Source organism: Camelus bactrianus, chromosome 6 (genome assembly GCF_048773025.1).
Source record: "Camelus bactrianus isolate YW-2024 breed Bactrian camel chromosome 6, ASM4877302v1, whole genome shotgun sequence".
Lineage (NCBI taxonomy): Eukaryota > Metazoa > Chordata > Mammalia > Artiodactyla > Camelidae > Camelus > Camelus bactrianus.
The window spans coordinates 41,463,036-41,488,972 of NC_133544.1; the positions used below are offsets into that span (position 1 = coordinate 41,463,036).

The window sequence follows — 25,937 nt, forward strand, 5'->3', positions numbered from 1 at the left end:
CAAGAATATACTTAGCATTGGAATAGGACCTTACAATTAACAGAGTTCTCCCACGTATATCATCTCTACTCAACAGCATCACTTTGAGGATAGGCAGGTAGGTCCTTTGTTATTAAGTGACTGATGCACAACTAAAAACCAGTACCATTTTCCTTCGAAAAGAACTAGTGCTCCTTAAAAAATGGTTGGTTCCAAGACTGGAACAAGAAATATATAAGATGAACCCAGAATATCCTGTCATAACAGGAAACAAAAAATGCTGCTGAAGACTACTGAGGTACTATCAAAAAGACACTGGTGCAAATATCAAGTCACCTCTTAGTGGATCTCCTAGTGGCCAAATGTGGGACAATTTGAGCATTAAAATTAAGATAAAAAATTAAATTAATAAGTTAAATGGTTAAGTGACTATTTTTACATTTCCATGCTATAATATAATATATGCAACCCATAGCATTAATTTGTTGAATTTTTTGTTTACCTTTAATAAATAATATAAAAACTGCCTAACTATTCTCACTTAAAATATAACCTGTTAATTTCAATAATTTGTTCTGTAAATTTTTCTTGTAATCATAGAAATTTAAAGTATTTTTTCAGAAGATAAAATAAATGTCCTCTAAATGCATTTAAACACTTTTTTCAGGATGAAGTTCCTGTTGGAATTAAATCTGCGAGCTACAAGGTATGTACATATACTTTATTAATGTGTCTAATATTTAACAAAAACTCAAAAGATCTCATTTCCTCTGCCAGCTACTCCCCCACTTCTCTGTTCCCCTTTGCAGTGAAACCCCTTGAAAGTTATTTGTATTCAGTGGCTCTAATTTTTTTCTCTTTTTTTTTTTAACCTTTTATTATAGAAAGCATGAAATATAAATAAAAGTAGAGGGGAAAAAGAGCCATGTACCCATCACCCAGCTTCAGCGCTTACCAATATATGATCCGCCTTGTTTCATCTGCACCTTCCACTCCAGTCTCCCAGTTATTTTAAAGCCAATCTGAGATAAATCATTTCCCATCTACCATTATCTTACATAGCTTACATGTTTATCTCTGTCTCTCTCTTTTTTTTTTTTTTTTGGTGAGAACATTTAAGTTCTACTCTCAGCAAATATCAGTGATACAGTAATAGTGTTATCAACTATAGTCACCGTGTTACACATTAGATCCTGATCCTTTCTAGATGTACAGAAACTAAGCCTCTCTTTCAAATACAGTACATTAGATGACTGCTGATAAAGTAGCTGCCATCAGTCACAAATGGCTGGGGACAGCTAACTCCTTACGGTCTTGGGAGGTAGGGGGAGAAGCACTGGACACGGCCGCACTGCTGGTCTGGTGGAGTTAGCAGCCATTTGTACTGTGGCCTGTGTCGTACCTGTGACGTATCTTAAGCTGCCAGGCTGCCATTTGATTGGTCAGTGAGAAACCGAGAAATTAGAGGTTAAGCTTATGAGAAACAGAAGATGAACATTCCTGCATAGAGAGTGTAGTCTCTCTTTTTTTTAATCCTTTATTGCATAGTGTAAGTCAATGACTTATTACCATTTACTGCTTTAAAAAATTTTACAACAATAAAGTTTAAAATTTTCATTTTAATATACATAGGCATATTTAAAATACATGTTATCTTTTGAACAAATTTTGTTGATTTTTTGATATATATTTTTAGCTTTTTATTTTGAAATAATTTCTAACATATAGAAAAGTTGCAAGATTAGTATAAAGGCATTCTGTACACTCTTTATACAGATTGACTAATTTTTAATATTTTGCCTCATTTGTTTTGGCAGCTCTTTTCCATATACGTATTCTTATTATTTTATGAACCACTTGAAAGTAGGTTAAATATTATCATATCCTTGTAGCCAGTAATACTTAATTATATAAAAAAGAATTTTATTTTTGAAAATACCTTTTGAATTAAACTGTCTTTAGGCCGACTAATATAATGAAACAAAGTGGTAATACAGTAAATAAGTATTTCAAAAAAGTATATTATTTCAGTTATTTTAGTGTTCCTTTTTATCCTCAAAAGTGTCCTAGTCTGGACAATCATACATATGGTCATCCTAACATAATAGGCATTCAGTTAATACTTGTTTTTTGTTCTTTGTTGGTTTTTTTTTTCTAAGTTTTTTTTTTTTTTCAGTTGGGGGAGATAATTAGGTTTAATTATTTCTTTATTTTTAGAGGAGGTACTGGGGATTGAACCCAGAACCACGTGCATGCTAAGCATGCGCTCTACCACTTGAGCTACACCTTGCCCCCCAATATTTGGTGAGTGGTTGAATTTGTGGCCTCCTGCTTCCAACAGCATCTTTCAGCTGTGTGGTAGTGATGACTGGTGTGTTGTGAAATCTCATGATCCACACACACTTCCTGTGCCATGTACACGGCTAGCAGAATATATTTATATGCACACATATATACTGTGTTTTATAATATTATAAATTGCAGAAATATATATGTATATATTTATATAAAGTGACTTAGACATTGGAAAGAACTGTGGCTGTTAAAGAATATATTTTAAGCACCTAAAGATATTGGAATACTTTTTATAAGACTTGGTAGGCTCCAGGGCATTTTTAGAATCATGGCATTTAGAGTTGAAATGGATCGTAGACACACATGATCTGGTCCATCCACTTATTTTATGGAAGAGAAAACTGATGCTTACCAGTAGGTCATTAGAAAAGTTGGACGTGGCCTCATGGCTCCTTGCCGAGTAACTTCCTCAACCTCAAAGATTCTCTTCGTGGACATTTTGATAATGAGTTATCAGACTATAACCTATTCTTTATTTTGTGGACATAATAGTAAGTTATGTTCTCTAACAAAACAAGGGACAAAAAAGCCTTTTAGTTTTTTTTTTTTTAGTATCAGGAGGAATGTGGGGCTTTTTTTTTTTTTTTAAGTTTTGAAGACAAGGTGACAGGGCCAGGTATAAAAGAACCTCCAATTCCTTTGAAATTCTTTTTAAAATTTTTAAAAAATGCAATACATTGACTCTTCTTATTTCCCTTTTGTTTCAGTATTCTGAAGAAGCCAATAATCTCCTTGAAGAATGTGAGCAAGCCGAACGACTTGGAGCTGTGGATGAATCACTGAGGTCTGATGTGTTTTAAAGCAGTATTTTATTTTATTTTATTTTATTTTATTTTATTTTATTTTATTTTATTTATTTATTTATTTATTTATTTATTTATTTATTTATTTATTTATTTATTTATTTATTTATTTAATATACAGTAGTATTTTATGTTTTCTCATGTGAAATGTTAAACTTAAGAACAAAAATAACTCTCTTTACTTTCTTTGTTTAAAGTGAGGAAACACAGAAGGCTGTTCTTCAGTGGACCAAGCATGATGATTCCTCAGACAATTTCTGTGAAGCTGATGGTATAACATTTTTTATACTATGCATGTTGTTTAAAATTGTGCCTAAGGGAAAAAAAATTATTTTAAAATAGTTTAAAAAAAAACCTTCAGTTTCTAACAGTTGGCACTTCCTCAAAAAGCTAAACACAGAATTAGCATGACTTAACAGTTCAGCTCCTAAGCATATACCCAGAAAAACTGAAAACAGGGAAACAGATACCTGTATACCCATGTTCACAGCAGCATCATTCACAGTAGCCAAAAGGTGGAAACAACCCAGGTGTCCATCAACAGATGAATAGATGAGTATATAAACCAAGTGTGGTGTGTACACAGAATGGAATACTATTCAGCCATAAAAATAAATGTGGTTCTGATGCATGCCACAACATGGATAAACCTTGAAAACATTACACTAAATACAATAAGCCAGACACAAAAGAACAAATGTCATATGATTCCACCTATAGGAAATTCTAGAATAGGCACACTGATAGAGACAGAGAGCAGATTTCAGGTTACCAGGAGTTAAGGGGAGGGGAGAATGAGGAATTATTGCTTAATGGTTACAGAGTTTCTGTTTGAGGTCACAGAAGAGTTTGGAAACAGTGTTGATGCTTGCACAACATTGTGAATGTAATTATGCCACTGAATGGTACCATGAACCATGGTTAAAATGGTAAATTTCATGTTGTACATATTTTGCCACGATAAAATAATTTAAAAAGAAAACTCAATTTGTGGAAAGAATTCACCTCCTGAATTTTGCAGTTCTGTGTGCCTAGTAATAGATATAATTTTTGTAATATATACAGTTATTTTGCATAAATAGGTGAAAGGAAGAGATTGCAAAAACCTGCTTTTGTTATATTGGCCTTGGATTGTTAAACATTTTCCTTAATCATAGTCCATGTCATTTTTGGAAAAGTAAACAACAAACCATGAATTACGTCTTTGTCATCTAAAACTAAGCCAGTGTGTGGGTGCTATTAAAATCTAGGAGCCCTAGAACCCATTAGAACCATTTAATTTATGGATTTATTACTTTAGATTTATGGATTCTCCTATTCTTCCTTTTTCTAGTGTCTCCCTTTTTTGTAAGTTTAATTGGCAGCTTTTTAACTAGCTACACAAAATCAAATCAGATTGTGTTTTTGTATCCAGTGGCTCTTTTGGAACAGATTAATGATCTTTTTAAAAAATCAGTGAAAAGAATGATACAGATCATTTTAATTACAAGCAGAAGTTGAATCCTGCAATCTCTCCCTCAAAAAAAAAAAAAAAAAAAAGGAGGAAAAAAGAGAAAGTACTTATTTTTAATTTGTGGCTTCATTTTGGAAAAAAAAACCCCACATATTTTCCTTTATAAAAACCATGACCATGTTTTGGCAGATACATATCTATAATCCTTTATTCCTAATTCCCAAATCTGAAAACTATGAAAAATGAACATTTTCCCCCTGAAGTTTAGCACAGATTCATTCAGTGTGAATATTCATGTGTTTCACTGCAGAAATATTTGTGTTTGGAGGTTGCTGCCCCAGTACCTGCTGGAGTTAATATTCAAGATATGTTGCATGTACTGAATTAACCTTTCTGATATCTGAAAAGTTCTGAATTCCAAAACCCATTTGGCCCCAGGGATGTTGGGTAAGGAGCTGTGGATATACCTTTAGGCCAGTAAAGAAAGGGGGATAAAATGTTCTCCCAAGCCTAACTTTGCCATCTTTTCTGCAAGGATTCTTTGTCCTAAACATTGCTGTGTGAGATAAACTTACAACATGCAGCATATTTCTTTGTAGGCCTGCAATGTTACAGAAAGACCGGTAGTACTTTAACTTCTATTACCAAAGTATCCTCTTAAGACTACATGCTTACATTTGTGTAGCAAGGACTAAGAATCAAGAATTCACTCTTTAGATGGTGGAATTCTGTTATCTTGGGTGAATAACTTGTCCATTTATATTTCTTATGTTTAAGGAGGGTGAATAGGGTGAATATTTAAAGAAATAAAAAGGACAGCTGTATAAGGAATAAAAAATGTGTGTAAAGGTAGGTAGAGGATGGAAGGTATTTTGTAAATCCTAATTAGAAATTTGAGCTTTTGTTGTCTGGCAAAATATGGTTATAGTAACATTAAAAAAATGTAAAGTTGGGGAGAGATGAAGTATTTGTCATAAGTAAAATTATGAGTCAGCTAATGCTAATCTCTAATTAGGCAGGATATTAAAAATTTAATCATTTCTTGGTGGTTAGTTTTCTGTTTTTTGGGGGTGGGGGGACAGGTAATTTGATTTGATTTGTTTGTTTGTTTGTTTGTTTAGTGGAGGTACTGAGGATAGAACCTAGGACCTCGTACATGCTAGGCATGCTCTCTACCACTGAGCTACATACACCCCGTCCCTGGTTTTCTGTCTTAAAGTAGTAGATTCTGAGCATTATTTATATATTTTTAAAGTAACAGTTACTTTTTATGAATTTATTATAATTTGCTATACTGAGGCAACACCTTCAGTATTAATTGAGATGAACAGAAATATCTGTTCCTGAACTAGATGATTCCATGAAGATTTGCTTTTTAAGTTGTTATTTTTATTTCTTCTGGTTATTTTAATTGCTACTTCTGCATTGGACTCTCAGTTATTTCTGGATGCTGTCACTATGCTGTTTCTAGAAGCAAAATTTCCCCTAATTTATGACTCTAATGTACTGTGAGTTGGGATAAAAATAACCAAGCTTGGTTTTATCTTTGTTTTTCAAATAAGAAGTAGGTACTATAGAGAGCTTGATGGACTCTCTTTGAAGCACCATTCTGCTCAGATTTTTGTCATCTACTTTGCTTTGAGGCCATTTTCACACACTTCCTCATTCTTTGTTGGTTCTTATTGGTAAGCTTTATAGATGAGTAAAGGTATTACATTGCTATTAACTAATTCCCCAAAGCCACTGAAGGACTAGGGACCACTGTTCTGGTTTCGTTTTGGAGTTACAATACATTGTACAAATTTATAGAACGTATGAGAAACTAACCTCCCACCAGTTGTGTTATGTTTTACATATATATCTGTAATTGACTTTTCTATAATGCTTAGCTTTTCGTTTTATTAGGTAGCCTTTGTACTGAACAGTTTTGTTGACTGCAAAATGATCTATTAAGATATATCATAATACCAATACCACTAGTTAATATTTATTAGACTCTTATTGTTGTTCTAAGCACTCTGCACATATAAACTTCTTTAAGTCTCAAAGTAACACTATGAATATTATCCCCATCTTACAAGTGAGGGCACCAAGGCATAGAAAATTTACATACATGCTCAGGGTTCCAGAATTGAATACATAGCAGAGCCTGGATTCTAACCCAGGCACTTTGGCTCCAGAGCCCATGTTCTGCTCTGTTGGACTTTTAGGTTACTTCTGATTTTCCCCTTTACAAATCATACTGAAACAAATATCATCCTGCTTAAAACTTTTTGTGTATTTAGGGTTATACCTTTGGGACAGCTTTGTAGTGGATCCTGATGGTGGTCATGTAAGAAGTATTTGGTAACAAACTGTGTGGTCCTAATATGTCTTCATTTACCTTAGTTACTGATAAACTATGAGCAGTTAATGTGATGGGATATGTATGGTATATTCTTTGTCTGAATAGCTTATAAGAATTGAATTACTGTGTTCCTTCAATTATAAAATTCTATATTCCTTTTTTTTTCTTTTTACCATTTCTAAAACCAGGATTCTTTTGTAACCAGTGTGTAATTTCATGTGGCCGTGTTTGTTTCTTCTTCTCTTCCCATCTTATATTTCTCCTAAAAAGTTGTTTTTAAATCCCAGATGCATTGTCACATTTGCAGTGCTTTTAGAGTCAATGGGATACCATCTCTTACACTAGCTTTTTAAGGTAACTGAACAAAAGAAATTTAATAAAACATTTTATCTTCCAGACATACAGTCTCCTGATGCTGAATATGTAGATTTGCTCCTTAATCCGGAGCGCTACACGGGTTACAAGGGACCAGATGCTTGGAAAATATGGAATGTCATCTATGAAGAAAACTGTTTTAAGTATGTGTCATTTTCATTTCACTTAGACATTGTGCTAATTTTCATTGTGTGAAAGATGTGCTAATTTCTCTTTGTAAACAAATAAAATCATGATGATTTAAAAGTATAAATCAAATTCACTAAAGGATGTATCTGGACACAGAAACATACTTATTCATTAATCCAGCTCCCCTGTGGGGAAACATGTGGACATGAATTTCAACAGGTATTTCTTTCTTCTTTAAAAGACTGAGAATAGTATTTGAGTTTAATGGGAGTATTGTAGGCATTTCCCAAATGTTCCTTAAGTGGATTATAGAATCTCATTTTGTAGATGAGGTAACCTAGAGTCAGATTTACTTCATTTCCCAAGATCATATAGTTAGTGGCAGGGAATAGATGAGGATATATACCTCCTAATTCTCTTTTTTGGTGTTCTGTCCTCTTTTTGTGGTGATAGTTGTTTTACCTGCTTTAAAGTTAAATTAATTTCAGAGGATAATTATAATAGGTAACACGAGCACTCACTGTGTACCAGGTGTTGTGCTAAGCATGTTACATACATTTTCTTCTTTAGTCCTTGTTAATAACCCTGTGTTGTAGTCGTCACTCTTTATAGATGGAGAAACTGAGACTTGGAAAGGTTAAGGGATATGTCTAGTGTCAAAAACCTCGTCAGTGGAAGAACCCTCTCTGCACTCTAACCCACTACAGTGGAAGCATCAGTTTGATCATTGGGAGACTGAGACATGCTTCAGGTTTGCCCACTTGTAAGTCTCTGGGCTGGAAACAGTGTACTTACTGGCTTTTGGAAGGAATGTGTGTGCATCAGTGTTACACTCTCAGGGATGGGGGAATTCTGGGAAAGTCTCTGGAGTTCCCAAATATGGCTAAAATATATTTAACTTTTTACATCAAATATAAGGTTAAGAGATCAGCAGTTATGCTTGTACCAATAAAATGTCAGAGTGTTCTGTTTTTGACTTGCAGAATTTCTCCAGTTTGGGAAGTGGAGAGTTTTCACTATTTACTCATTTCTGCCATGTGTTTCATTTAAATTCTCTTGACTGTTATTAAGAATGTTTAGTTTACTGACTTTATTGACTTACTTTAAAGGTTTTTTTTTTTTAACTTTTTCTAATGTGAACCAAAATGGAGTCCAACTAAAGCATTTGTTAGATTTTGTATTAGTTTTATAGTTATTTCCTCACTAGTTTACATCATGATCTCCATAATATTTCTAAAATATAAACAATGTATGAGGCACTAAATTGAGTATGTTAAAATATAGCTTACACGTTCTGTTTTCAAAATGTCTCAAATTGTGCACATTTGTAAAATTTATATGAAGGACATTAAAACTATCCCTACACTTTACTAATGATACTAATGAATCTTTTGTGATTTAAAAGCACTTTACTGATATATTGATTCTCCCTTTTTTTCCTTATTAAAAAATTCCTTTTAGTGAAATAACAAACGTGATGGCCACAGGGCAAATTGATGTCCTTAAGATGACCAAAGTGGAAAATAAACTAACCACACTGTTTTTTCTCTTTTTTATTTTAATGCTTGTGTTGGGTATTTATATTTTTTGCTTTTTTGGCTTTCAATTAAGAGTGTACTTTGTGACTCACATACGTGTGTATAATATGTATAAAAACATATTGTAACTCTAGGACAAGAGCTTGACTGGTATTTTTTCTTCCTTGTTTGAAGAATTGATTAGGAAATGACTTTCTGGCTGCTACAGTGTGAAAGATCAGAAACTATTATCACAAAAACAAATAACCACCCTCCTTAAAGCAGCCAGAGAAAATAAAGGCCAGTAAAACAATTTGATTTTGGAGATAGTCATTAAAAAGCTTTCTGAGATAATTTCACTTTTACTTAAATAATTGTAACATGATAAGTAACATATTTATATTTTACACTTCACTTCTTTTGTTTCCAGGCCACAGACAATTAAAAGACCTTTAAATCCTTTGGCTTCTGGTCAAGGTGAGTTATTGATTTGCACTGTTACTTATCAACCAGTAGACTTCAGTTAGAAGGAAGGAGAAGGCAAGCTAAGGGTTGGCAGGTGCATTTGAAATCATATATTTCTGTTTCCATAGAAGTTATGCTTCACTCTTACAGAGAAATTGGTGTTTAAAATACTTCGGTAACGAGAATTTTTGTAATGAAGTTCATGGTATTAGACTATCTTAGGATCAAGATCAAGGTATATATTTATTCTTTTGTGCATTTTTGCAGAATGTGTGTGTTCAGTTTTTCTACTATTTTTACTTACATTTTAGTTAAATGAATATCTCAAAGACTTCTGCCTCAAATCTTTCCCCAAACTTGAAATTATTGCATATATTGGGAGTCCGATTTCAAATTCACATGACTTCATATCTCATTAACATTTTTCGTGTTCTACTTACACTGAGGGTCTGGCTTAAATGCTGCCTTTTCCCCCAAATTTCCCTGATCCTCCTAACTGGAAGTAATCTCTCTCCTCATAAAGTGATCTTATGTAATGTTTTGTTTCTCTTACAGCCCTTTCTACTGTCTAGCATTATTTTACTATCATTTATATATCTATTGATCTACCCTAGTACTTTGGACATATGGGCCACATTTATTGGTTTCATCTCCTAATACAGAGCCTGAAACATAGTAGATGGAATAGTTTGCTAGATAAATAAATGATCAGTGAAAATTGCCCTCCTCATTCAACGGTCTTGTCTACAGCAATGAAAATCACCTGTTCCTTCAACAAATGATTATCCACCATTTACTATGTGCTACGCACTATATGAGGTGCAGAGGGGATGTAAAGTTGAAACTCACAAACTCTGCCCAGTCTACAACAGGCAGGAAGAATGGTTTGCTGAATAAACCATTTCAAGTGTATGATTTCAGGCTTTTTCCTTAGGAACTGTATATCCCTGTTCTCTGAATCCATGCTTACTGATGAAATTTTTTATTTCACTTTTAGCAAATGTGGAAGGTTTTCATTTTTTAAATTTATCTGAAAAGCTGCTGATCTCATATAGTCAATAAACATAAATTTCTTCCTGGAAAGCAATGAGATTGCATCATTCCCTAAGTGTTGGCAGCCTAGTCATTCTTAGATTAGAAATGAAAGAGCATCTGTAAACGAGGATTATGTGCAGTCACATGTGGTAACTCAGTGCGAGCTACTGATTTAATACCAGGTGAAATGCAAATTCCTAGGCAAGAGGTGATCTTCACTATGAACTTACATTACGATCTGACAAGTTAATTAACCACCCTCACTTATTTCAGAGATAAATGGGAACAATTTAAATGTGTATCATTAGGGAGCTAGTTTAATGAGTTATAGTATATTCCCCTAGTAGAATACAGCTATTGTAAATGTTGCTAAAAATTTGTGTTCATTTATATCAATAGTGATCAGTAGGATCAGTAGCACATTTAGGAGAAGCAGCAGGTATCAAACAGTATGCATAATATACATACAAATACATGTTTATAAAAACATAATTAATATATCTAAATATCCTATACACAAAGAAAAAGGCCATTTACCAAAATGTAAATGATATTTATCTTTGGGCAGAGGGAGTTATGGGTGATATTTTTTATTTTGTCTTTGTTCTCTTTCTTAAAAATGTATTTGCAGTGGGCATGTGTTACTTTAATAATCAAACGATGACATTAAATAAAAGTGACAAAATGAAGACAGTTTTTCAGTAGTTAAGGAGCAGCTGCATACAAACTGCTGAATTGTGCATAATTTGAATCTTACCAAGAGTCTTTAAAAATATTCCTGAATAAGGGAGAATTTCATGTCAGTCTGGAGGTTTCAGAGCAATAACACAGATCTTTAGCAGAAACTGTGTTACAGCTTTAGGATAAATAAATAAGGAAAAATGCTCTGCCAGCCAAATGACTGTGAGTCCTTAATATGTTTAAGAGTACTCTCAGATGATGGATTAGATTTTTCTTTCCCGTCAGCCTGTATTAAATCTTGTACAAACTGAAACTACTCTTTATCCAGGCCTCTTGAAGATGATGGCCATTTAGTCAAATCAGGCATCATTTCTATCACCACCAGAGTTGCAGTCAAAGCATCTCACTCTCAGATTTTATTTACGTGGATGAGCTGATGGACTAAAAGTAACCTCTATTAAATGTCTTATTTTTATGGGACTTGAGCATTTTAAAGGGGGCATCTGGAAGGAGTTTTTACTAATAAACTTTTCATTTTGTTTTTCAGGGAAAAGTGAAGGTAAGTGTAATTTTCTTATCATACACTACATACATAAATTTGCTAATACATTCAGATGTTTGTCAAGCTTTTTTTTTTCATTCTATATATGAGACTATGAAAAAGTTAATTTTTATTTCTGTATATAAAATTCCAGAGGTGACAGCATAGGTTAACAGAGAAATGACTCTTTGTGCCTGGGATCAGGCAGTAGAGACAGCCTGCCTCAACCTACGATAATACACTTATACATTTTACCTACTGCATATGAAAGCTAGGGATTTCTCCCACCTCTGTCAGGGAAAACGTCTCCTTCACTGGTTGAACTCTAGGATCTGCTGGGTCTCATATAGGAAGGTATTGAGTATTGATCTACTGGTTTCCAAGGCTTGTGCTGACCCTTGGGTGTAGGTATCATTGCCAGCTCTTTAAGTTAAGTGTAATGCTAAACATTTTTTAATGTATTTTAGGTTTACTTTGTCTTTTTGAAATCTTTTTGCTTTATAAGTGAGATTGGAATGATTTTTGGTATTCTTAAGGCCATATGTTTAGCAGGATGAAAAAAACTAAGCAGTACTTAACTCTAATCCAGCTAGATGAAATTGCTATAAAATGCAAAGTATCATTTTTCTCTCCCTCAAAATCCTCTGTCTTCTGAATGTCATTTTTATGAATTGTTTTTGCATTATGTCTAAATAACAGAATACTAAAGTCTGAAACATTACAATTTTACTATTGTATTTTATATTATTGTAATGGAAGCAGATAAATACAATACTGAATCAGAACTATACTATTTGGCAGAGAAACTCTTAGTTGTATGATTATTTCTCCAAAGATGGTCCATATTTTGTTACTGTTAGTGGTGATCCTGTAATTTTCAGTTTTGAGTAAATATATTCTACCTTGGGTGTTCTAGTTCTATGCTATATTCTAGCTATATTAGAGGAGGCTATTTCAATTTTTTAATGCCATTTGAAGATCTCAATCTGTCTCTCATTATCAGAGAAAAGATCGTTAACCTGTGGAGGTTATCCTTAGAGAAAACGTCTTATTTATGGTATATTTATAAGCATGCAAATGTGAAAGCTGACATATTAGGTGATTATCTAATTGGATCTATTCAGGTCATGCTGAGAATACCTACTCCAGGATTATAAAACTGAACTGAAAATTTCTTTGGAAGGCTAGGTCCCAAGCAGTGTCACACTCCTGCTCCCCCGACCAATTCATGGTCCAAAACTTGAAAAGAAAAAAAAACACCTAGAGGTTTTCAATAAGGAAACAAATCACTTGTATTCCCACATCCCCAAAATAACTGATAATGATAATGGTTAAGACATGTCAGTACTTTTCTAAGCACTTTACAAATATGACTTCATTTAATCCTTCCAACAATCCTAGGAGGTATTCTTTTTATTTCCATCTTAGAGATGAGGAAAATGAGTCCTAGAACAGTTTAGCAAGTCAGCTAAAATCATGTGACTTGTAAGTAGCAGAGTTAGAATTCAAATCAGGCAGTTTGGTTCCAGGGTCCGTGCTTTTAGTTACTACCTCATACTGCTTCTCTGCTGATATTTTGAAAATTATTAGTATTAACCTGTGTCTATTTTTACAGTAGATGTATTTATAGTTTTATATGTTATTACCATGTCTACTTGTTTCCTTAGCCTATGTTCTCAATAGAGCTCAGGTTGCTCTAACAAAACACCATAGATTGGGTGCCTAAAACAAAAGACATTTATGTTAGAGCTTCAACATATGAATTTTAGGGGGGACACAAACATTCGTCCATAACAACCTAGATTTCTAGAAATGGATTTACTGGATCAAAGGATAAGGATATTTAGGCTATTGATACATATGACCAGATTGCTTTCTGTCATTGAAAGGATGTGCTAATTTACATCCCTTCCAATCACTGTGCCAGCTAGTTTTACCTAACTAACCCTTGTCTGCATTAAGTATTATATTTTTAGCCTTACTATTTAAAGTGATATCTTTATAGTTTTAATTTGCATATTTATTTATTTTTATTGAGGTATAGTTGATGTACAATACTATATAAGTTTCAGGTATACAGCATAGTGATTCACAATTTTGAAGTTTATATTCAATTACAGTCATTATAAAATATTAGCTGTTTTCCCTGTGTTGTACAATATATTCTTGATTTGCATTTTTATTATTAGTGAGACTGAACAGTTTTTATCTGTTATTACCATTTGTACTTTATGAGTTCTCTATTCATTTTATTTGCCCATTTTTATGGGCACTTTAGCACTTTTATTTGGCTTGTGAGATTTTTATACATGTAGGATATTTATTATTCCCTTTGTTGTATTTGCAACATAGATTGTAGTTTGTTTTTTGCGTTTTGCTTTTGTTTATAAAGTTTTCTGACACACAGATGTTTTAAGTTTTTATGCAGTCTATAAATACATAAATTCATTATTTATTCCCCTGTGTTATTTCTTCCATTACTTTTATGCTTGCTTGGTTCATTATTAACATTACTATAAACAACTTTAGTAAAAAGAACTATATAGTACAATGTTTGCCACCTCTAGTGAATGCACACATAGAATTTTCACATAGTTATAATAATTATTTCTTATGTCTTTATATATATCATTTCAAATAAGCATTTTCATGTGTTGTCATGTTCCACATTCTTGTCATTTTAATAGATTTATATTATTCAACCATGTTAACTAGTATATAGTATTCTATCATGTTAACTTAGGCCTTGCTGTACATTTTGATTATTTCAGGTTTTAAAAACTATGTATAACATAATTATCTTTCTACAAATTACCTCCACCCTTATTTTGAGTTAATTTTTTAGTGCATAATTCTAAAATCAGAATTATCAGGTCTAAGTATATCAACAGTGACCTTATTAGGTCATAGAATATAAGTGATATTTGGTTTTTGTAACAGTTCCTTGAATTGCTCTCTTGAAATACTGAATGGCATAAAATACTATCAGCTATAGATAAATAATGTACCTCCAAATACTATTTTATAATTTTTATTTAACTTTTCTATTTAAAAAAGTATACAAATGAACTTATTTACAAAACAGAAACAGACTTACACACACATAGAAAACAAACTTTTGGTTACCAGGGGAGGAAAGGGGGGCAGGTGGAGGGATAAATTGGGAGTTTGAGATTTGCAGATACTATTACATATAAAATAGATAAACAGCAAGGTCCTACTGTATAGTACAGGGAACTATATTCAATACCTTGTAATAGCCTATAATGAAAAAAATATGAAAAGGAATATATGTATATATAACTGAATCACTGTGCTGTACACCAGAAATTAACACATTGTAAATCAACTATACTTAAACAATAATAATATAATAGTACAAAAGATAATAAATAGAAAAGTATATAATGAGTTCTTAATTTTTATAGCATGAATTATTATCAATGTTAAGTATTTTTCCATGCATTGATTTACTATTTAAATTCTGTGCTTTGACCTCATATAAAGCACTTTATCTAGAAAGTTATGAGGCTGGGGCGAGCTAAGGCAGTGCTAAAGCCTTCTAAAGAGGGAAACTTAACTGAATCTATACCGAGAACCTCTTTCCTTCCTTTGGAGAAATTGCATACAAAATTTGGAACTTTAAATCCCTGGCACAAATTTGCTAAAATATTTTAAAATTTTTGAAAAACTTACATTTTGTCATTTTTATAATCTCATGACTTATTTTTCTTTTAATTTCAGAGAACGCTTTTTACAGTTGGCTAGAAGGTAACTGTAAACTTTTAAACAAATTTAAATAACTTTTTTTTTCACTTTTAAAGACACATGAAATTAATTTTATATCTTATAGGTTTCACATATGACATTTCTATTTCCAAATTACTCTTCTTAGGCCTTTGTGTAGAAAAAAGAGCATTCTACAGACTTATATCTGGCCTCCATGCAAGCATTAATGTGCATTTGAGTGCACGGTATCTTCTACAAGGTATGTGACTTTCACTTTATTCGTTTTAGCATGTTTATTTTCAGGTACTCTCAAAATTTTCTTGGTATTTACCTGGATGGAAAAAGATTGACCCTGCTGAATATTAGGCAGTAAAAACTTATTCTAAAATGGTAGTAATCAGGAATGTAGAAACGATGGCCACCATAAGGAAAAGTTCAACATGTTCTTAGCTCTCATCACTTTCCTTTAAGAAGCTGCTCAAGATTGTGCACATCACTTTGGAAATGTTCTTTGTTTTGTTGTGGGAATAAATAGCCCAGTTTGTTAGCACAGTTTGTTTTTCATTAGACATTACTGTATCAGAATCCTTATATTCATGTGCCAGCTTCAGGCCTGGAGTTTAATGAGTAAAAGCATTTTTCTGCTGCTCTGTATGTTTTTACAAATGATTTGAAAAATGAGTTGATGTTGGATTTTCATCAGTAACATATTCCTTCTAGAATTAAAATATCTCTTCTTAGAAACAAAATCATAGTAACTTTAAGTAGTGCTCCAAACTCAGTAATTTCAGATAGTCACTTTTTAATTCTGTGTCCCAGTTTTATGAATATGTTTATATTTAGAAATTTGATCTATTAGTCCTGATTTCTCAGTAAAATATTGAGTTTATTTTCCTTTGAAGGGTGGGTTCCAGAAGATAAAATGTTAACATAGAACTATTAAAGGCTAAACTATGAAAAACCATTTTCATGGTTGTATTGAGTATGTATTTTAAAATATAAAATGAAATTAATTTCTGCAGGCCTAAATAACCTAATATAAGTAAAATGAAAGTGACTTAATTTTAAAATTCAGTTTTTAATATTTAATTTTTCTTTCTTCTCAGATACCTGGTTGGAAAAAAAATGGGGACACAACATTACAGAATTTCAGCAGCGATTTGATGGAATTTTGACTAAAGGAGAAGGTCCAAGAAGGCTTAAGAACTTGTATTTTCTCTACCTAATAGAATTAAGGGCTTTATCTAAAGTGGTACCATTCTTTGAGCGTCCAGATTTTCAACTCTTCACTGGAAATAAAGCTCAAGATGCAGAAAACAAAATGTTACTTCTGGAAATACTTCATGAAATCAAGTAAATTGTATATTACAACTTACACAATATAAAAGAGTGACAAGTGGTATCCAAAATCAAATTCTTACATATTCAAGTCAGAGAAAGAAAAATTACCTAAAAAATAATTACAAGCTAATTTTGCTCATAGGTCTTTTAGAATTGAGTTTTGATTTTCTTTTCGTTTTGATTGATGTACTAAAAGGCACATAGTTTTAGTTTTAAGAGCCATTCTTTTAGTGTTTGATATTTGCTTTATTTTCATATTTAGTTGAATAGGTTGGGTTTGGGGCCAAACTTCTACTGTATTATACAGTCAGCTCTTATATTTGGGGATGTCAGAATATTGATTTTATTATGTGTTATACTCTATTTTAATTATATTTTTCATCACAGACAAGCAAAATATATCAGCAGGACTTTTAATATTTTATAATACATGAAAATGAGTATTGTTTATTATGCAGAGAATATGTCTTATTTATGTTTTATTTAATGCAGGTCATTTCCTTTGCATTTTGATGAGAATTCATTTTTTGCTGGGGATAAAAAAGAAGCAAATAAACTAAAGGTAATTATTTTATACTTTAACTTAATTTTTAAATACAAACTCATATGCAGGTATGAATATAAGCCCATGTTTTTATTCATAACAGTAAATCTTGATATACATCCTAAAATTATAAGAAAAGTCAGAGTCATAATCTTTCATTTCCTCAGATAAAGGAAGTCCAAAGGCAGGTCCAACTTAAGATCTAGTTTGTGTTATTTTCAAAATAACAACGGAAATGTGTGTGTCACTGTGCTCTTTACAGAAGTCTTTCACGTTGATGCACTTACGAATGAAAGGAAAGAGGTCTGGAGCACGAGGAGCAGTATTAGCTTGTCTTCTGATGGAGAGAATTCTGAAGATAGTTTTGATTAAATTAAAGGATGCTCTTTATAGGGAGAGGGCACAGTGTTATTTTGTCATTCATCTCAATCACTGGGGATTAAAGGCATTTAGGAATGCCAGGAGGCAGTTGTGGGAAGAACAGGGACCTGAGATCGCACAAAATGGGCTCTGGTCTTTGCCTTGCCTGTGGGTAGAGGTTTGACCCCAGGCAAAGACCCCCTTTGTATATACTTGCCTCAAAACACTTCAAGTGTAAAATCTCACTGGGAAGGTTTATTAAACACTCACTGCGTGCAGAGCATAATTTTTTTCATTAAAGGGAGGGATGGCTCCTATCCTCAAGGGATTTCTAGTCTATTTGGGGACTCAAGTAAAATTATATTCCTGTTTTCAGTTATAAAGCTATAGGTAAGTAAAGCAGGTCTGATTTCATCAGAATATTTATAACAAACAATCTTCCTTTGTTTCTAATTCATTTCTTTCCATAATGGAAGGACCCGGTTTTATGCAGCTTGCAAACAAAATGCTTTTGCACTTTTTTTTTCCTTTTTTTTTTTTTTTTTTGCTGTTGGATAATAGTTATTTTTGACCTCCCATCTACCTCCTACTTAAAGCATTCTTGCCAGAAATATATACCTCAGTGCTTATGTAACCTCCCCAAAAGCTTCCAGGAACTTGGGAGTGAGGGGGAAGATGCTGTAATAAGACTTTTTCCCCTACTACTTTCGATATCTTTTTTATTTTTAGCATACTTGCTGGTTTATTGGAGAGCATTTTGGGATCCACTCTTTTTATATTGTGCAGATTAGAAATATTTCTCACATCGTTTAAATTTTATCAAACCTCTGAAACACTCAGCTTTGATGGCCTATGAAGTTTAACATAATTTTTCTGAGTCCTTTTACAAGAAAAGGAGTAAAACACCAAGAATACTTATTAATATCACATTTTTAAAAAAAATAGTAGTTTATGGTGAAAATGATGGATTTGAACAGTTACATTTATAAGTTCACTTTAAAACCTCATTTTGTCTCCTTTGTACTCTGTCAATATATGGTTAGAAATGCTTATCTACATAGGGATTTTGTGATATAGGCTCTTGTGACAACTATTAAATCCTCCAGAGTTCAGCACCTCATAGAATGGGAATATCTACTCTAGAGTAATTTTAGGGCTTTGTTATTATTGTTAAAAGTTAGATTTTCTTTAATTCAAGGTTGAAACACTGGTTTAAAGGAACACTCAAATCAAATCACCAAAATCTATTTAGATAATACTACTGGGTAAATATTTTTTAAAAGTATGTTTAAAATTAGAATTACCTCTTACTGAACTTGGTCCAAAAGATACAGAAAGGCAAAATATAGAATACTGCCAACATAGGATAACATTTAATATTAATAATTTAGGCTTTATATTAAATTATAAGATCTAGGATCCTATAATAAATTCTTTACATATTACAGCTGTTTTGAAGTCTCAGGCTAAATGAAGTATCTGGGGAAAGGCTGTCCCCAGAGTGAATTGAGGTCTGCTTTGAATAGTGGGTTCCAGTCTTTGCTGACTTATTCCCATTTTTAGATCTTTGGTCTAGTTCTCTTCTGATTGAGCCCAGTGTGTGGTTTATTACATTAAAAAAAGAGAGAGAGAGAGAAACGTTATATGTTTCCCAAATTATAGGCCATTTGAAATGTATGTCAAATTTCCTGTTTCAAGTACTGTAAGCTTAGGATTCCACTATAAATCCAGAACAGAGGGAGTCACTTGGACAATCAATTAATAATTTCCACTGGAGTAAAAGATGGGTGTGTTCTGGACTCTCTTTTTCCTTCCTTACTCCTTAAGGACATACACTACTTTTGGATGAGCTTGATACATGTTCCCCTTTTATAAACAATATAATATCCTAGTGTTCACGGATATGTACATAAGTATTAAAAGCATAAAGATAAAAAGGGAATGATAAACACCAAATTCAGAATAGTTACAGAGGGTGGGATATGGGACTTTGAAGGGATACATAGGGGACTTCAGCTGTAACAGTTTCTTTCTGAAGCTTGGTGGGGAGGGTACATGGATTTCACTATATTCTTTATATTTTTATGTGATTATAATAATAATAATGTTCATAATAATAATAAAAGATCTGGTTGTTTTACCTAAGTAATATCAGAAAGAAGGCTTTAATTTAACTATTATGAAACCAAAGGTTTTTATTCCTCCCTCCCTCCTTTATTTGTTCCTTTCTTCCTTCCTTTTTTGGTAAATGATGTCATACAGCCCCTGCCCCACCCACCCCGATACTGACATATGGTTAATAATCACATACAACAGAACATCTCAACTTGGTTACCACTGTATATGTTTACAGATAGTTTAGTTTGGTTAGGGAGTCTGGCAGGCCTGGGGTCTAGGTTTACGATTTACTAGCTATGGGAATTTAGGCCTGTTACCTAACCTCTCTGAACTTAAAAAAAAAAATTTCATTCGGTGTAGATTATAATAATATCTTTTTGGCTTTGTGATGAAGATGAAATGAAACTGTGGATGTAGAGATTCTGGTGTGTAGGAGGTGCTCAGTGGATGATGATTTCAGTTCTCGTCCCCTCTCTGGTGCCCTACGGCACCTTGCACAGCATGAAGGATGTAGAAGGCACTCAGAAATACTTAGGATTTAACTATATACTACATTTTAGTAAAATTTTAAATTATTTTTAGGAGGACTTTCGACTGCATTTTAGAAATATTTCAAGAATCATGGATTGTGTTGGTTGTCTTAAATGTCGACTATGGGGAAAGCTTCAGGTAAGCAGATCTAGCTCAGTCCTGTTTCCATTCTTTGCACAAAGAATTTTCTGATTTTTCTTTTTGTTTTTTTCCCTTATTTCTATTATAGACTCAGGGTTTGGGCACTGCTCTGAAGATCTTATTTTCTGAGAAACTGATAGCAAATATGCCAGAAAGTGGACCCAGTTACGAATTCCATCTAACCAGACAAGAAATAGTATCATTATTTAATGCATTTGGAAGGTTAGTTTTGTACCAAAATTGTTTCTGCTAGCCAAGTAAGTCTAATGCAACGCATTTACTCTCAGATAGAACTGGGTAAGAAATATCCTTTTTAGTGAAATTATTTCACTACAGAATTCTGTGATCTTAGAAAATCATTAGATGATATTCTTTATTTTAATCTATTGACTTTTATAATCATGATTAATTCACTCAGTGGATTTCAATATTCTTCCTACTGAATTTGTGTTTATTTTTCTAATCATTTAAAAATAGTTTTTTTGTGCTCTCCAAAAGGTTTTTTGAAGGTCCTGGAAAAGTCATGTTGTGTAATATAGGTGTACATGTAAAATTTCTTTGTGAATTCACCATTGTGTGAAAAGGTTAATAGTTCTTTTAAAAATAATTTTTTTCAAAGTGATTAGAATATAAGTTTGAAATATGGAAGTTACATTACAAAATTTGAGTATAGATGCATTTCCTTCTGGCCTGTCACATATAAAGAATGCAGAGATTTATAAAAACTAACATTTTTCTGAGGACTACATTTCTTCACTTTAAAAAATTATGATTTAATATTTTGGGTTTGAAATAATCGTCCTTCAAAATTATTCTCTAGCACACAGAGCTTGACAGTTACACTTCATTGAATAGTTTGCTACTTCTTTCATGGTAGAGAGCAGAGCTTAAGTACACTTAAAATAACAAAGTTATTTATAATAACTAAGTTATAAATAACTAAGTGAAAACAATTTGGTCATATATTTAATATTCTCACTCTTTATAAGAGTCCAGAGGCTTTGATTCTTTGTATATTTACTAAATATGGCATATCGATCAGTTTAAGTGTTCATATACATACGCATATTTAAAATACATATTTTATTATGTGCTTTATACCTCTGTACTTTAAATACTAAGTATATGAATATACTTATGAATACTTAAGATACCTAAGTATTTTAATGCTTATGTACTTCATAATTTTGTATTTTGAAACTTTAATACTAAGTTATGAATACTTAAAAGTAATTTCTGGGCAATATTACCTTAGTTTTAACATGTCAAATTAAGGACTAAAGAACATCAAAACAGATTAAATTGCTTTATGCACCATTAAATTTGCTGAAATAAATTACTTAAACGTTTTTATGTGTTCTGAAAATGCAAAGTGAATAACTTACGAGACAAGTTATCTAAAATAGTTTTTGAGTGAAATTTTTTTTGGTTACAGAATTTCTACAAGTGTGAAAGAATTAGAAAACTTCAGGAACTTGTTGCAAAATATTCATTAAGGAAAACCAGTTGAAACGTGCCTGTTTCTGGACAGTGGAGGCCCAAGAATGGAATTTCATTCAAAGGCATAATAGCAATGAGTCTCAAGCCAAACATTTTATATGAAGCTGCTTTTATAAAAGGGAATTACTTTGTTTTAAGTAAACAGTTTTTTTTTTAATTTTGTTAAGTCTATGGATAATATTATTGTGAATAAAATTAATACTTTGATAATGTGGTACAAATTTTAAAGTTTAATATTAAGTAAAATCAGGATTATCAAATTCATATATGGTAAACCTAAGTAAATGTTTTAAGTCTCTCAAACCAGAATTTTGTGTAAGATGTAATATAATAAAACTATGGCCAATGTGACAAGTGTTCAATAGGAAAATGCTAAGGAAGCTCATGAATGGCCTATAATTAGCAGCCTAAATGTTTCAATACATTTAGTGTTACCAGATTTAGTAAATAAAAATACAGAATGCCCAGTTAAATTTGAATTTCAGATAAACAACAAATAGTATTTTAATATAAGTATGTTGCATGCAATATTTCAGACAACTATATACCAAAAAACGATTCCTTATTTAAAATTCAAATTTAGCTGGGAGTCTGTGTTTTATCTGGCAACCCTATAAAACATTGTTATGAAACAGATCACTTTTAGAATTATATTGCTATTTTGACTGGCTTATTTTGGTGTATATAAAGATAAAATGATAACTCAAAGGTGTAAGGGATTTCTAAACAGTGTGAAAAGTTGAATGCATTTATATATTTATTCTCATAATACTTTCCCTAATTCTGAATAAAATTTTGGGGAAACTTTTTATTTTTATATAATTTCAAATTGACAGAGATGTTTCCAGGATAGTACAAAGAACTCTTTTACCAGCTCCACGAATTGTTCCTATTTGCTTAGTCTCTCATGGTCTGTCTGTATATATACACACATATACTGTCTTTTCCTCAATCATTCGGAAGTCAGTTACAGGCATCATGCCCTTTGAACCCTAAACACTTCAGTGTGTAATACTAAATCATTTATTTTAAATGATTTTTTTTCAGAAAAAAAAATCTGGAACTATATACTACTAGAAGCCTTAGAATGAGGAATCAATTTGAGTTCCAACTTAAAGTTCTTTTTGAGTCTTGTTACCCTTTTAATGCTTAATCTGTATAGTCATAGGGCATATGGTTATTTGGTTTTTGTACATGACATTCATTTTGTTTTTCTCCTAAAAACTAAACTGTAATTTTCAGAGGCTTTCATAAGGGGAGGATCTTCAATGATAAAAATATTTGAAGGGGTATAGGAATTTCTATCACATGGTAATTGAAGGGAAAAAAGAAACCGTATACCTCAGGATCCTGGGCCGTCTCTGTATGTCTTAGCAGGTATACCGTGTTGCAATGTAACATTACTAATAAAGCAAGGCTCATTTACATAATGGTTTAGAAATGCCACTTTACACTACTGTCTACTTTTTCTTCTCTATATCCCTAAGGCCTGGTAGTGTCAGGCACATAGTAGGTGTCCAGTAAATGTTTGTGGAATAAATGTATGAAAATGTATTCAGTATATTTAAATAATCACAGATCTAAATTTAACAATATATATCCCGTTTTCCTTTTCCCCCTCATTTGAATAGGGCAGGAAAAGAAAGACAAAAACCTACTATTAGTCAATATTCTTGGAGACTCAAAGGACTCTGAAGCGAGCACCATATATAAAAGGGTTTGTAGTATCTGAAAATACGATAGATGGATTTAAGTGGTTATTTTGCCTGTATAGCTCTCTAACTCTCATCTTATGCCCCTGCCCTTTTTTCTTTTTTTAACGTCCAATCTTTTAAAAAGATATTCTTATCTTTACTTTGTCATCCCTGGCTTGCTCCGTAACTGAAATTGGGTTTTTGGCTCCGTAGTTCTTAACAGTCTTGTCCTTTGAAGTCTAAAACTATACTCAGATTCTAAATCCACCTTTAAGTTCACAAGCCATTTCTGACTTGACCTTTTCTCTGCATTTGACACTGCCGACAGCTTCTTCTTTAAAAATCTTTTTTCCATTGGCTTCCTTCTATTTCACATACTCCTGGGTGCCTCTTTTCACTTATTCTTTAAGTTATTCCTCAGGCTTTCATTCCTGCTCTCTTCATCACCACTTCTCACTTTTGAGTACTTCCAATTCAATGTCTAAATCTTTATCTTTAGCCCAGACTTCTCAGTCCATCTGCCTACTACATATCTTCACTTGGTTGTCCCACAGACACCTGTGTGTGTTTAAAAAATCATTCTCCTCCAGACCTACTCTTATGCCAATGTTCCTTCCTCTGGTTAATTTCAGAACCATCATCATCTAAATTCTCTAGGCTCACTCTTCTCCTCCATTTCTCTCCTATTCAGCCAATGTCTAATCTCTATGGATTTTATCTCCATATCTCTGACATATCACTGTCATTCCATTTTCATCGCTCTTCCCTAAAGCATGAACCTTTCTCCTTTACCCAGCTTGTCTCCTATCTTTCGCTCCACAATTCTACTAGTGAACTTTCTAGAAGGACTCTAACAACATTACTTCCTGCTTAGCACACTTTAATAACTTCATGAACCTTCAGGAGAAAGCTAAACACCTTTGCTTGGTGCACAGGGTTCTCTGATACATGTCTTCCTGCTCCCCACCCCTGCCACCCCATGTTCTGTTAAAACAGACTTCCAGTTCTTCAGATGCACCATAGTCAGGCCTCCACACCTTGGTGCCTGCTGTTCCCTTTCTATCAAGTGCCCCTGCCATCTGGAAAATTTCTAAGTATCTTGCAGGCCCAGCGTAAAGCATCACCTCTGTGACATCTCCCTTGCTGCATCCAAGGAGGATCACCTGACTTCCTCTTTTGTGTCACCACTGTAATTACAACCTACCTCTAGTGTGTCATTTATTGTACTGTATTGTGTTTATTTTTTAAAGTCTCCTTTACTAGAATGTGAGCTCCTTAAGGGCAGGAAAAGGAACTTTATCCATTTTTGCATCTCCATAGCATAGTTTTTGGCATATGAAACTTAATAAATGTTGTTTGAATAAATTGCTTTTGAAGTGACAACTTTATTATATTAATGGTCATATCTTCACTCCAAATATTCTTTACAGTAAGAGTCAGTAGACTGTGGACTTTAGGGGGTCAATAAAACTTCCGAAATTGTATTCAGAATTTGGTGTAGTTTTGGTGGATCATGAAAGGGGTCTATTAGGGAAAAAATAGTAAGAACTCTTCTTTCAGGGGAAAAGGCAAAATCACTAAAGAATTTCATGAATAATCAAAGAACAGCTGCCCAGGATTATGGGCTAGATAAATTTATTCCTGTTTAAAGTTCTAAGGGGAGGGAGAGAGGTGTTAAGAGTTATTTTATACAAGGATTTTTTTCTTAGCTTAATGTTTGAATAAACATATACTATCTAATAACATATTGATATTTTAAACTGTATGGGATTTCATATCAAATTAGTGTGTAATACTAAGGGACCTCTACATGTTATGTACATACAGTTCTCCACTTAACAATAGTTCAACTTTAGATTTTTCAACTTTACAAAGTGCAAAAGTGAAACGCATTCAGTAGAAGCTGTACTTCCACTTTTGAATTTTTGATTTCTCTCCCTGGGCTTAGATATGCAGTATGGTCCTCTCTTGTGATTTTGGGCAGTGGTGGATCTTTAATTCTGTAAATTGCATGAGATAGTCAACACTTTATTATAAAATAGGCTTTGTGTTAGATGGTTTTGCCCAACTGAAGTTTAATGTAAGTGTTGTGAGTAAGTTTAAGGTGGGCTAGGCTAAGCTATGGTGTTCAGGAGGCTAGGTGTATTTGATGCATTTTCACTTACAAGCTGAGGAAGATCTGTAGTTATAAGCTCACTAAAAGCAAACTATCATTTGTAACTCCAAATATTTTCCTCTTTTCTATGGAAGCACTAGGGTTCTTATCCTCACATGATAGAAACTCAGTTGGTATAGTCCA

The 25,937-nt window shown here is 32.8% G+C and overlaps 2 protein-coding genes across 2 annotated transcripts in view; one reads left to right on the top strand and one right to left on the bottom strand.

The window, feature by feature from the left end:
- Positions 1-25,003, top strand: part of ERO1A (endoplasmic reticulum oxidoreductase 1 alpha) — a 39,003-nt gene extending 14,000 nt beyond the window's left edge. Inside the window, exons 4-16 of the mRNA XM_074365526.1 lie at positions 647-685; positions 3,042-3,118; positions 3,335-3,408; positions 7,335-7,455; positions 9,389-9,435; positions 11,687-11,698; positions 15,425-15,451; positions 15,576-15,668; positions 16,516-16,762; positions 17,243-17,312; positions 20,355-20,441; positions 20,533-20,666; positions 21,880-25,003. Coding sequence (XP_074221627.1) covers positions 647-685; positions 3,042-3,118; positions 3,335-3,408; positions 7,335-7,455; positions 9,389-9,435; positions 11,687-11,698; positions 15,425-15,451; positions 15,576-15,668; positions 16,516-16,762; positions 17,243-17,312; positions 20,355-20,441; positions 20,533-20,666; positions 21,880-21,940 — 1,089 coding nt within the window. The 3' untranslated portion in view covers positions 21,941-25,003. The remainder of the gene's footprint in view (positions 1-646; positions 686-3,041; positions 3,119-3,334; positions 3,409-7,334; positions 7,456-9,388; positions 9,436-11,686; positions 11,699-15,424; positions 15,452-15,575; positions 15,669-16,515; positions 16,763-17,242; positions 17,313-20,354; positions 20,442-20,532; positions 20,667-21,879) is intronic.
- Positions 1-25,937, bottom strand: part of GPR137C (G protein-coupled receptor 137C) — a 98,983-nt gene that overhangs the window by 19,450 nt on the left and 53,596 nt on the right. The gene's annotated exons all lie outside the window — the stretch shown is intronic.